The 13,351-nt window shown below is 38.8% G+C and overlaps 1 protein-coding gene across 1 annotated transcript; it reads left to right on the top strand.

The window, feature by feature from the left end:
- Positions 1–1,419: 1,419 nt before the first annotated feature.
- Positions 1,420–9,476, top strand: LOC110158730 (G-protein coupled receptor family C group 6 member A-like). The gene is made up of 6 exons (XM_055156062.1): positions 1,420–1,631; positions 2,936–3,224; positions 3,303–4,148; positions 4,223–4,438; positions 4,525–4,642; positions 5,165–9,476. Exons 1-6 carry the CDS (start codon positions 1,429–1,431, stop codon positions 6,325–6,327), a joined length of 2,835 nt encoding a protein of 944 aa, XP_055012037.1. The 5' UTR covers positions 1,420–1,428; the 3' UTR covers positions 6,328–9,476.
- The last annotated feature ends 3,875 nt before the right edge of the window (positions 9,477–13,351 follow it).

Here is a 13,351-nt window from a genome sequence, read left to right on the forward strand (position 1 = left end):
ACTGTAGAATCAAATTTAAGAATAAAATGAAACTGTAGAATAAAATAAAATTTTAGAATTAAAGAATAAAAATAAATTTTTAATGTATGCAAAAATGGCAAGATTTTGAGGCATTCTCATTTATTTGAACAGGAATATATGAATTTGTGTTTTGACTTTGGCTTTCTTTTGTGATGTTTTATTTTTTTTTTTTTTTTTTTTTGTGCACATAAATCAGATGTCACAAAAGAAGAAGAAGAAATAAATAAATAATATAATTAACAGTAATTCAATGTGACCATCCTTCTTCCCCAGCCGCCCCACCCTTCACCTCCCCCCACTGTCTCCAGAGAAAAGAAAAATAAAATAATAATACATAAATAATATTTAAAGAATATATTAAATATATATGTGTGTGTCTGTGATGTATTATTCTTGATGAACATCTGACCATGAGATATTTGTAGACGCTGTGTAGCACTCACTAGCTCTACTCTGTCTTTAACCTGATTGAGTATAGTTAAATTCATATTTTTATTTGGCTCACATTTTGGCTCCAAAGCAGTAACACAGGAGAGGCAGATGTATTATATATATATTTTTTAATTCATCAGTGGTCGAACTGGTCAAACAACTTCTGTTTTGTCCTGAACGAGGAGGAAAGACCGAGTGCCAAGTAGAGTTTCTAAATATAGTGAGAGCTTCCCTGATAATTCCCAGCAGACACTGATTGATCATTTCTCAAAACACATTATCATTCCAAACTATACAGAGCATATAGTAGCTGTCATTCAAATATATTTCATTTGAAGTGCCTTGCCTAAGGACACAACAACAGAACTTCTGAGTCAGAATCAATCTTCTGATCTTTGGGTTAGAGGACCACTGCTCTAATCACTGAGCCACTGTCCCCCCTTTACTATTAAACTACAAAATGCCGTAATGGCCCCAAATCCATTTTAACTGAAGAGATGTTTTAACCAAAATCCAGATGTGAACTTGAGCTTTGAGCACTGGAAGAGCTGGAGGAATTATGTGTGGAAAGGGAAGTCTTGGCCTCCGTGCTCAGGCTGCTGCCTCCACGACCTGGCCCCCGATAAAACCAAAGAAAATGGATTATACCTCTGCAAGATTATTATTCTCATCCTACTTTTCTGACATATGCCCAGGTCACTTAGATTCCCCTATGTAGCAGCATAAATTGTACAATGACGAAGTTGTTTATAGTATCATTTGTGTGCATGGCTGGTTATCTGAGGACAAACCACTTACCGTAATAAACACCCAACCTGAATGCAGGACGCCTTCCAGAATCACAGGGGAATAACTAACACGTAAAAGCTGTGAAACTTTTGTATTAGCTGACAGACAGGTTTGTCCAGTGCGCCTCCCCAGTGGCATGCTGCCTTAAACGTGTTGACACTCTGTTTGTGCCATGCTGAAGTGACAATGGTTGTGTTGTGGGCTCTTGTTGTGGTGGAGGCCTGCCTCTCCGCCCTGGTGCTCTGCTGTGATGTGATGGAGCACGGGGGGAGTCATGTGTGCGGGGCCTGGGCCCCCGGAGACATCATGATCGGAATTCTGCTGCCCTGTCACGGCTCCATCAAGAACCTGGCCACACGGACCAGCCCCGAGAGATACCAGTGCTCAGAGTGAGTACACTCATCTTTTACACTGTGTATTTTTTATTTTTAAACTTCCATCTTCTAATGCTGCAGATAGTTTTCTATTATTCAGAGGTGCCCAAAGTAAGGATTTTTTTGACACCATCTGCAGTATGTATTTACTCTACATGTTGTGATGCTAAGCTTCGTCTGTAGCCAGCTGCCCTGGGCTAGACAATCTGACTAGTACAAACTTTAAACCTCTGAGCCACTGCATGCAGCCTCAACTTCAGACGCTGCAGAACAGACACATGTAGAATAATATATTCCTGCAAAATCATGAGCAAAATGAATGTGCACGATGGAAAATATGTTATATTGAGATACATTTTTACTTTAAATACGCACCAAATGACTTCATCAGTCCCAACATTATTCATATTTTTCTATTTTACTTGTAGTTAAAGTCAAGTTCAGGAAACAAAAGCCAGTGGATGCTCAGCTCGTACTAGATCAGACCTGGGCATTGTCCACCTACCAGGCCACATTCTGCCCTTTGTTTGACTCTGATCGGCCCGTTTAAGATAATTTGGAATTACAAAATAAACATAGTTTGTACTTTTACCTCATGCATGGACTAAAGCTGCATTGCTTTTATTTTAGAGTTGTTTTTTATATGACATTTTTTGTAAGGCAGTCTCACTTTTTCATTGCTGAGTCATAACATAAACTCTTACCAGTCTGACCAACTTGTCAAAATTATATTTAATATTATGCAGAATTTAGTTAAGCATTTTGGCCCAGCCCTGTATTTTCTGTTTCTCATGTGGCCCCATGAAAAACATATTTGCCCACCCTTGTACTAAACTGAAAGATAAGCTTTAATAATGAGTAGCAAAAGAGGTTTGTCAAAAGTACTTTGTAAATAGCGTGTGTACATGTTTGAATCAAGTTACAACTCGAGGAAACACTGAACCAGCAATTTTGCTGGGGTTGGAATTTTGTTTCTTGTGAGCGTGTGCTTCAAATCTCTGATCAGACATTCCAGTCACTAATCTCTTTCAGACATGAATGCTGCTGAGTGTATACAGAAACACCCAGTGATTTTACTCGTACCCCCATCATATGTAACATGATTAAGTTATTACATTTTGTCCCATTTGTAAACTATATTTGACCTCCATTCAAGGTTTTGATATAAACAAACAGTCAAGGACGTGTCCTACTTTGGATAATGTGATAACATCAAAGTCATGACCCGGTCACTGCCCTCCCCTCCTCCACTGCACCAGTGTGACTCACCTGTTCACATAGTACATACTGGACCATGACTGATATACTTGCTTTTTCAGTTTTGAGCTAGTGCCCTTCATGAGGACGTTGGCAGCGATATATGCCATCGAAGAGGTGAATGCAGCTGGAATCCTCCCTGTGAGTCTTGGGTACATGATGTGTGACACCTGTAGCCATCCCAGCACAGCCCTGCAGAATGTGCAGCTAATGCTAGCACACAACCACACCCTGCGTACCCAGTGTGACTACACTGACTACAGCCCTGAAGTCAAGGCCATTTTAGGAGCGCGGTACTCCGAGACGTCCATAGCTGTGGCCAAACTTCTCAGTGTCTACATGGTCCCTTTGGTAAGCCTTGGCTTTTTCACATTGTATGTTGATTTGTTTGTTATCTCCCTGATCTTACGGATCAAATGTTTCTCTCAGCTGAGCAGCACCTCCTCCTCTCCAGCTCTGAGTGATAAACTGAGGCAACCAGGCTTCCTGCGCACAGTCCCCAGTGATGTGCACCAGACCAGGGCCCTGACTCAGCTCATGTCTCACTTCAGCTGGAATTGGGTGGGTGTTGTCTACATAGACGATTCTTATGGCAGAGCAGCTTTGCAAGGCTTTCTCCAAGACGCACAGAGGGCCAATGTGTGTGTCGCCTACCAGGAGGTGTTGCCCTTCCAGTTTGACCCTGAGCACAACGGCCCTGAAGTGCAGCGTGTGGTCAGGCAGATCCGCTCCTCCACTGCAAAGGTGGTCCTTCTCATTCTTAAAGGAAACCAGGTAGAAGCTATCTTTAAGGAGATGATCAAGACCAACACTCAGAAGATTTGGCTGGCCAGTGACACCTGGGCTGTACACGGGCCCCTGGCTCAGATGGAAGGCATCAACCAAGTCGGAGATATTTTGGGCTTTATGTTTATTAAAGGAAAAAGTGAATCCTTTGACAATTATCTAAGAAACCTGAGCGCTCCTCAGGGAGGGTACAACCACTTCATTGAAGAATACAAGAACCTTCGGTTCAACTGTACCCCTGAATGTTCCCAAGAGAACCCCCCCTCACACTGCCCCTCCCCTGAACTTCGCAAACTGAAGTCTCTTAAAGCCTGTGAGTCCAGTAGTGATCCACAGGCCCAGAATGATGACTATTTAGTGAAGACTCTAGACACTGGAGAGGCCTTTTTAGAAAGAGCGGGCGTCTGGGTTGTGGCTCATGCTCTGAAGAAAGTACTGCAGTGCAACAGTTCTGGATGCACAGGACAAACTGACTTTCCACCATGGAAGGTAAGAAACATGTGTTTTTGTTTGTCCTACTTCATAAATTATGGTGTTCAACATTTGTTCTTTGTGTTTTCAAGCTTTTGGAGGAAATGAAAAGAGTCAATTTTGAGTATGAAAACCAGACATTCTACTTTGATGAGAATGGTGATTCTCTGAATGGTTATGATGTCATAATGTGGAAAAAAGATGGTAATCGCAGGACATTTACAAAAATTGGAAGATACCGTGCTCTTGATGGATTAATCAAAATAGAAGAAACTAATTTAGCTTGGCTTTCAACAACCAATTCCACAGTAAGCGAAGCCTTTGCATTAATCAGCAGTTCCCTCCTGAACTGGTGAAGCTGTTCTCACGAGCTGTTTCTGTTTATTTGGTGCAGGTGCCTGTTTGCAGGTGCTCACCGCGATGTCCACCTGGGAAATACAAGAAGATTAATACCATCTCCTGTTGCTACAAGTGTGTTGACTGTGAGGAGGGCATGTTCACAGACGGCTTTGGTAGGTTTTACTTCTACACCAAAAACACAATTTGAAACACTATTTGTACAAAGGTTCCTGACTTGAAACCTTCCATTTCGTTTTCGTTTTGTAATTGCCTAAGTCTTTTTTTTTTTTTCTGGCCAAATTGTGATGTGATATCTGCCTAACTTTACTCTCCTACCACTGCTGCATCACCCTGCCTTATTGCCTATGTCCTCAGCCTATCAGAACACAAATCAGTGTCTGCCTTAGTCATTTCTCTATAGTATTCATAAAAAATACCATGTGCTTGTTAAAAAATATGTTGTTTTTTTTAATGTTTTCTGAAAACGTTCAAATATGACTTAGGCAACTATGCTATTAGGCTAAGGATTTTGTAAAATTACCAACCAAGAAACAAAATACTATAATGTTTGGTAGGTGTGATTGTAGAAGAACGTGACTTAAAATAGACAACACTTTCAGATTTATCATGATTTATGAATGATTTAAAAGCTACAAAACCTGTTACAGAAACAAATATGCTATTTTCCAAAACAGACCATGAAGAATGCAAAGTCTGTCCAAATGATACGTGGTGTCTGAAAGGAGCGGACCGCTGCATCCCCCGAGAGGAGTCCTACCTGAGCTGGGGCGATGCTCATCCCATTGCCATAATGGTCGCTACAGGGGTTGGCTTCCTGACCTTGCTGGTTGTTTTCATTCTTTTTTGGGTCTACAGAAACTCCTCTGCAATGAAAAGAGCGGAGGTTTCCATCTCCACTGTCATGATGGCTGGTTTGTTTGTTAGCTTCGCAAGTGTCATCTGCTTTATGGGGAGGCCCAGTATCCACCTGTGCAGAGCCCGCCAGGTCATGTACGCTCTTGGCTTCACCATGTGTGTCTCCTGTGTCCTCGTCAAAGCCTACCGCACGTTCTTGGAGTACCTGCCTCTTGGGCGGGAGCTCCGTCGCAGACTGGACAAGCTCTACCAGCCGGCTGCAGTCATCAGCGTTTTAACAATCCTCCAGGGAATCATCTGTTGTCTTTGGCTCGTCTTCGACTCTCCCGACGTCGCCCGCACGACCCCCTCTCCGCTGAATTTGAAGAAGGTCATGCGGTGTCACGAGGGCAACACCTACATCGGGTTTGGAGTCATGCTGAGCTACATCGCCTTTTTAGCACTGGTTGGTTTCTTCTTGGCGTTTAAGGGCCGAAACGTTCCTCAGCAGTTCAGCGAAACAGGCTACATTATCTTCAGCATGGTCATGTACTTGTTTGTTTGGGTATGCTTTGTCCCTGTCTACATCACCACTAAGGAAGAGAGAACAGCTGTCCAGGCATCTGCAATTCTTATTTCCAATTATGGTATTATCTTTTGCCATTTTATCCCAAAGTGTTACGAAGCAATATGGGGGCCAGATACGGACACCATGGAAAGGTTTTATAGTAGAATGAGGGGAGTGGCTAATGGGACACGTCCCTCGGTAAATCCAATTGTACTTCCTCACATTGACCTCCCGTCAGTCCATACAATCTTTGATGATAATATAAGCAACCATTCACAAGTAAATAACTCCAGCCCCACCCAAAACGAGGAGTCCTCTGTTCAAGATGATACAAACAGCCCCGATCCGGTCTTCACTCGCCCTTGTCACTACTCTCTGAGATACAGGCGTCTGAACACGGAAAGACGAGTTAGACTTAGAAGCAACTCCTGTTAAAAGTGTTATTCTGTTGTTTACTTGTCTAAAGGTGGAATATTGAGGGGGATCATCATCTGCTAGACTTTAAGGAGACGTTACAGCAATGCCTGTAATGTTCCACAATGTGTTAGACTTGGACTTAGACAAACTTTATTGATCCACAAGGAAAATTATTTGGACACAGTAGCTCACACATCACAATATAATATAATAACAAAGAGTAAAAAATATACATTGAAATAATGAATTCTAAATAAGTATGGCAAAAGGAGAAAATCAATTTGTCGACTGGACAAAAGTTTATTTGGTCAAATGCGTTTCACAGCTCATCCAACTTGCTTCTTCAGTTCTGGTCGGAATGCTGTTGGACACCTCTTTATACCTGCCTGAACGGAGGAGCTAACTACAGTGAAACTACTCTGAAACTAACACATATAAGTGTCTACCAGCATTCCCAGCAGACTGAATAAGCATCTTGGATGAGATGTGGAACGTTATGTGACCAAATAAACTTTGGTCCAGTTGACAAATTGAATTTTTCCTTTTGCCATGGATTCTACCTAGACGACAGGGATTGTACACACGTAAATAAGTAGAAAAAAAAGCAAGAGACAGGTGTCAAATAAGACATACCCTAAGTCGCTCCGGAGTATAAATCGCACTAACCAAAAAATGTGTAATGAAGAAAAAAAACATATATAAGTCACACTGGACTATAAGTTGCACTTTTTGGGGGAAATGTAGTTTATAAAATCAGAGACCAGGAACTGACAGTTCATCTTGAAAGGCAAGTTCTAGTAATAACAATAGAACAGAGAACAACAGACTGTTAACGTCACATATGAACAGTTCTTCAGATAATTATAACATAAACAACAGAACAAGTTTACCAAACTCTCCATCTCACTCCAAATCACTAAATCCATTGAATTCTTCATCCTCTGTGTCACTTCTGAACAACTCTGCAACCTCTGGAGGTAAACAGAGCGCCGCTTGTGTAGCTGTCGTCAGACTCAGCATCAGTTCCAGTTAGAATTATTCCTGCCCTTCTGAATCCTGACAGGATGGTTTCGGTTTTCTTTATGTTTGTTTACATTTTAAATTGTCAGTGATATCGAAGTAATGGTGCGATCGACTGACATGACACAGGCAGGACAACGGCTCTTTCTCTTTCTTCTGCAGCCGACATGCGCAGTACAGAGTGTGAAGTGATAATAGTACAGGAGTACATCAGTCTAGAGCCTCTCGTGACTGTCAGAGTGAACATTTTAACATATAAGTCACACCACAGTATAAGTCGCAGAACCACCCAAACCATTAAAAAAAGTGCGACTTATAGTCCAAAATACGGTAATTATATAAATGTAAATATACAAGTCAAAATAAAATAGAAAAATAAGTAATAAAATATAAAATTTCAGCTACATACAATAGGTCATAGGAGCAATGATATGATGATTGACAGGACATAGGGGTTATCCGTTACATTAGAGTGAATTGTTGTGCAGTTGTAGGGAGTATTATCTGTTACATAGCTTAAAAAGGTAGCGGTTTACAGGAAAAACCTCAGGAGCTGCTTTACCCTGCTGGTTCTTTCTCAGTGAGAACTATTGCTGTACTCTAGTCTGTTATTTTAATTTAATTTTATTATTTTTTGTGGCTTACTGAGGGGTCAAGTTCTCCAAGGTCCAGCTCATTTCACAGCAATATGCACGGGTTTAAACTAGAATCGACTTTTCACGTATAAGACAACTAACAACTAACAACTGTTGCCTTTTTGCTCTTGCTTATTATTACAATTTTTTATGTGTTTGTTTTGTAACGTATTTAGAATTGTACTCTATATCCTCCTGGGACCTGAAAAAAAGTGTATTGCAGTGTATGTATTTTTTGTGATTTTCTGTTTGGACGTAAATGAACACCTTCGCATTTAGATTTTGTTCATTTTATTTTTATTTATAATTTTATAACATGTCCTCTGTAACGAACGCAGGGGACATTTCACTTCTACAGTCAGTTTTTAGACTCTGTTAATTTCTTTTTTCTTTTTATATTTTTTTTATTATCATAGTGCGGCCACAAACTAATATTAATACTATTTAATCCATTTTTTATCAAGGACATGATTGGGCTGGGGGATTGTAGGGTAATATTTAGGCAGAGGAACCTTGTCCTCCCTTTAAAAGTCTATCTCAAAACACTTAAAAGACAAACTGGTTAACTCAGTGTCCACTAGGGCACATTATTTGCCCAACTTTTTGAAAAATTGTTTGAAAATCAATCTGTACCTAGTATCAATATTTTATTTTACACTTGCTAAAGTAAACTTCCATGAGAAATTTCATGAAATTCTATTGATGTTTACTGGGTCCACCGAGCCTCAGAAGTTTAGTGCCTTAAATCTGAGCTGAAAAATCTGTGTTTCTTTAATAACGTCCTTAACCTTTCTGGAAACTTGGGTTTACCAAACCCTGAGCCGTACCTGTCATTGAGACACTGTCACTCTCTGATCACTACAGAAAAAACAAACTTTATGTCTCTCATTTCATCTTTGGCCTTTGTGGATATTGGATAATTATGAAAAAAATACACAATTTTGACAAAATTATCATATCTTAGAAAGTTATGGAGATAGAGATATAAAATTACCAAAAGATGCACAATAGCAACATTTATATTCAACTTTCATTGACACCATAGACTTAAATGCATTATTTTTGAAGTTATTTGAGAAAAACTGATTTTTCTGCCAGAGCCTTTTGGACACCTTTAGGATGGAACTCAAGAGTCTTGGTGGACCCAGTAGATTTTATTCAATTCAGCTAATATTCCACAGATCTTCTTTTATTTGATATTGTCACGTTTTAAAATTGGGTACAAGTTGAATTTCTGACATTGGGGCAAATGATGCAGCCTAATGTCCTCTGTAAAGGACATAAATAAATGGGCCGGGTCTCAGGAGGATATGACCACTTTAAAACCTGATTGTATTTGTACACTTATTTTATTTGTGTATTCACATTTTATTCCTTTTTACTGTGACATTTTGGAAAACTTCTGAACTATTTTGTTAGTACTTTACTTTAAAAGGCCTATGTTTTTATTTATAAGTTGGGTAAATTGTATATTTCTTAGCTTTTTGCTGCTATATGTTATGGATGTGTATAAAAGAGGTTTGCCATTTATGGTATTTGTATAGTTATTGTCAGAGAACACTTAATGTGAATTCCAGTTAAATTGTCTTTTTTATTTTTATTATTTATTTATATTATGGATAATTGCATTTTATTGTTGGCCTGTTTTTTCCTTGTCAAATAAACCTCAATGTTTTAAATGTTTTAGCCAAGTGAGTAAGACAAGTGTGTAAGTAAAAAGTACTAATTATAAACTTTCAGGTTAAAATATTGCATTTGTCAGCCGAAACTGTCTGGATTCGTTCACTTGACGGTAGGCGGGTACTTTTTAAAAATTTAACCAGTCGCTGCTATTTGGTCGTGATGTATGTAATGCGCTGCTACCGGGGATAACTGGTATATTAAGCTTTTCCCAAATCCCGTAGGATGAAGGGCAATAACATCTTTCCCCTTGATAAAATTCACCAAACATTCTCTTTATTCCGGCTTTAAATCCTCGATCTTGGGAATCGTTGCTGACACAGAATGTATGACTCTTTGCTGATTGGCTGGTGCCCGAATTCGCACTTCCGAGGTTTTTGCAAACCGTCTAGTGTATTCTGATTCCTGACCTAGTCCCCGGAGAGAAATTAAATTGAGCGGAGGCACTAGGTGACACCAACCTGACTAGATGTTTGGGGCAACGCTTATCAAAGTACCTCAAAACCTTTGTTCTTGCTGCAAAAAAAAGCAATTTGAATAATCAATAAAAAGAGTTTTAGAGAGCACCACTCATCTGTTTAAGTCTAACCAACTTAAGTTTAAAGATTTAGTCAATCTTAAGATTTTATAAGATGTCTACGAAATTTTTTTACGTTTGTCTCGGTCGACTGTGACCATAGAAGACAGTATTTTTTCCGAACTGTCTCCTCAAGGACAACATTAAAACAGAAATGTGTCTCTGTGTACGGAGTCAAGATATGGAACTTGTTAAATCATGATTTAAAAATTGCACTAGTGTTTCTAAATTCAAGAAAATGTACAAGGATAAAATAATGATGGACGATGTGACTAAGGAAAATGTTTAAAGTTAAAGAAAGCACAGGAGAGAGATTGTAACGTGGCTCATTGATTGGTGACTTGGTTTGGTTTTTGGGGTGGGGAACGATTATTAAAGACATTTTAAATTTTTTGATCTGTGAAAGGACTGACCCAGGACTAAATCCGGACTAAACCTAGCTATTTGGTTGTGATGTATGTAATTCGTCGCTAACAGGGCTGACTGGTATGTTAAGCTTTTCCCAAATCCTGTAGGAAGAAGGGCAATAACGTCTTTCACCTTGATGAAATTCACCAAACATTCTCTTTGTTCCGGCTTTAAATCCTCGATTTCGGGAATGTATGGCTCTTCGCTGATTGGCCGGTGTGTGGTCTACAACTTCCGGGGTTTTTGCAAACCGTCTAGTGCAGGGGTGTCAAACTCATTTTGGTCCGGGGTTCGTATCCAACCGACTTTGATCCCAAAGGGGCTGGATCAGAAAACTCATGTCATATGAACCCCAAAAATAACAATAAGTTCAAATATTTGTGCAGAGAAACACAAATCTATTACAGAAACCTTTTTTAACTGATGAACTCTTTCTTTTACAAAATATTATAATATTATGAACAACCTGAAACTTAAAAAAAATAAAATAAAATTTCAACACAATGTTTTAACATGAACTTGTTTAAAATTAACTTGTAGAAATAGGAATAAGTACATTTTTATTGTAAAATCCTGCACTCGGCTCCACTTTTCTCATTTTTGTCATTTTGCTGATGAGTGTGTCACGGTCAACAGTCAAAACGATCGTCCTTTAAGAGCGTTTGGAAAGAGACAAGTCTTCATTTATGTTGCTCTGGTGGGAGGGGCCACGTACAGAGACGCTGGAGACGCTGCTGTGATAAACACCACAGAAAATTAACAATATTTTAATAAAAAATAGAATTTAAATATTTTAGTAGAAAATCAGCCGAGGGCCAGATTAAAGGTCTTGGAGGGCCGGATCTGGCCCCCGGGCCGCATGTTTGACACCTGTGGTCTAGTGTATTCCGATTCCTGACTTAGTCGCTGGAGAGAAATGAAACTGAGCGGTGCCAGTGACTATTAAGGCCAATTTACGGTCCAGCGTCAAATCGTCTGCATCACGAGGCTCCACCTTCATAGTTTAAATTTGTGGGTTGAATCCATAGGTTGAAACACGTGACAGGTTTTATGATTCAGTTCATAGTCATGCGGTAAAACTCCTCTGACTTGTTTGTTATCTAATCACGTGTTTTACTCTTCTTCCTCCCACCTGAGCTATGCGGGAAATTCTCCAGGTCGATCGAGGACTCAGTGGAAGGAAGAGCATCTCCAATGAACCATTTTTTTCAGAATGTACCTGCACTGCATTGTACAGCCTCACCCTGTAAAATTTCTGACAAATACTACACTAAAAACACTTACAGGTGGCTAAAACATCTCAGGTTGTCTCTCCACAGACCTGACCTGTAACTTTTCAGGTGTCTGTAACCTGCCTGTCTCCATGGAGATAGATTTGCTTTGCCTGATTTGTCCCCAAAATAAAATGGCACTAATAACAATAACTCCATCTCAGTAGTGAATGTTTGGTTTTAGTTTTAACTTTATATCCCGAGCAGGTGCCACGGAAACCTACCAGAAATCTACGTGGTGCTGCTTTAATGTCTTTTTGAAATCTGTATTTGTGAAATAAATTTTTTATTTGAAATATTTTTACATTTTTTCTCATCTCATCACAACTTTCTGGTATAGAAATATAAGTAAAGCTACATATTATATGGTCAAAGTCTGAACTGTTTGTAGAAACAAACTTTATGTGTTGATCTTACACTGACCCCTGGTGTCCAAACAGTATAAAATAGAAATCTTGACAAAGGCCGGGCATCTGGTGTAAAACCTGTGTGTCTATTAAGATTAGAAAAATGTGTGTATTTGTTTATTTTGTGTTGACCTTAAATAGAGATTTGAGTTTTTGTTTTTTACTGGAGCAGTGTAGTTTCAAATCATTTTTACAAAGTACTTTTACTCATATTAGGTAGAAAGTGGCAACCATTTATTGACTTTTTAAAAATATTTTTTTATTATTATTATTTTATTTATTATTATTATTATTATTATTATTATTATTGTTATTATTATTATTGTTATTATTATTATTATTTATTTATTTATTTATTCAACCCTAACCCTATTTATTTTTATTTGTTATTAATAATAGTAGTAGTGTACTTATTATTATTATTATTATTATTATTATTACTGTTAATTACACAAGAGAGCAAAAGAAAGAAAATAAAAGCAAAAAAAATAAACAAGACCACTTAAAGGTTGTATGGAGGATTTTTTTTCAGTGCGAATTTCGGTGCGAATTTGGTTTATTTTGAGTCCATTTTATTTTGTGTATATGATATTTGGCCAGCGGGATCAGAGTCTGAATGAGGAAACGGAGAACAGGACGTCACTTTCCTGGAGGCTCCACTACAAAAGTTACGAAGTTCACTTTTATTTGTGACGTTTTATAAGTATTTCCCCTTCTCATTTACCCAAAAGCAAGGCCGTATTTGAGTCATCTTTATTCTTATGCATTCAAGACACCATTGCTTAGAAAATTCACAATTCAAGTACCCCCTGCACACAGCCACTCCTCTGTACTTTTTCTCAAACGGTGACATATGTAGGATTCTGACGCACTTTTTTTTTTACCCGGGACAGTCCCAGTTTTGAGCCCTGTGTCCCTTGTTCCAGCAGATTTATACAAAACCAGTGATTTGTCCCAGTTTTATATTAGAAATGTCCCAGCTGTCCCTATTTTTGACCAGTTTAATCCCTGCCAACAGTAAAGAAAAAAAATAAATAAATAAAT

Source organism: Boleophthalmus pectinirostris, unplaced genomic scaffold (genome assembly GCF_026225935.1).
Source record: "Boleophthalmus pectinirostris isolate CB_2022bp ecotype Guang Dong unplaced genomic scaffold, ASM2622593v1 HiC_scaffold_20, whole genome shotgun sequence".
Classification (NCBI taxonomy): domain Eukaryota; kingdom Metazoa; phylum Chordata; class Actinopteri; order Gobiiformes; family Gobiidae; genus Boleophthalmus; species Boleophthalmus pectinirostris.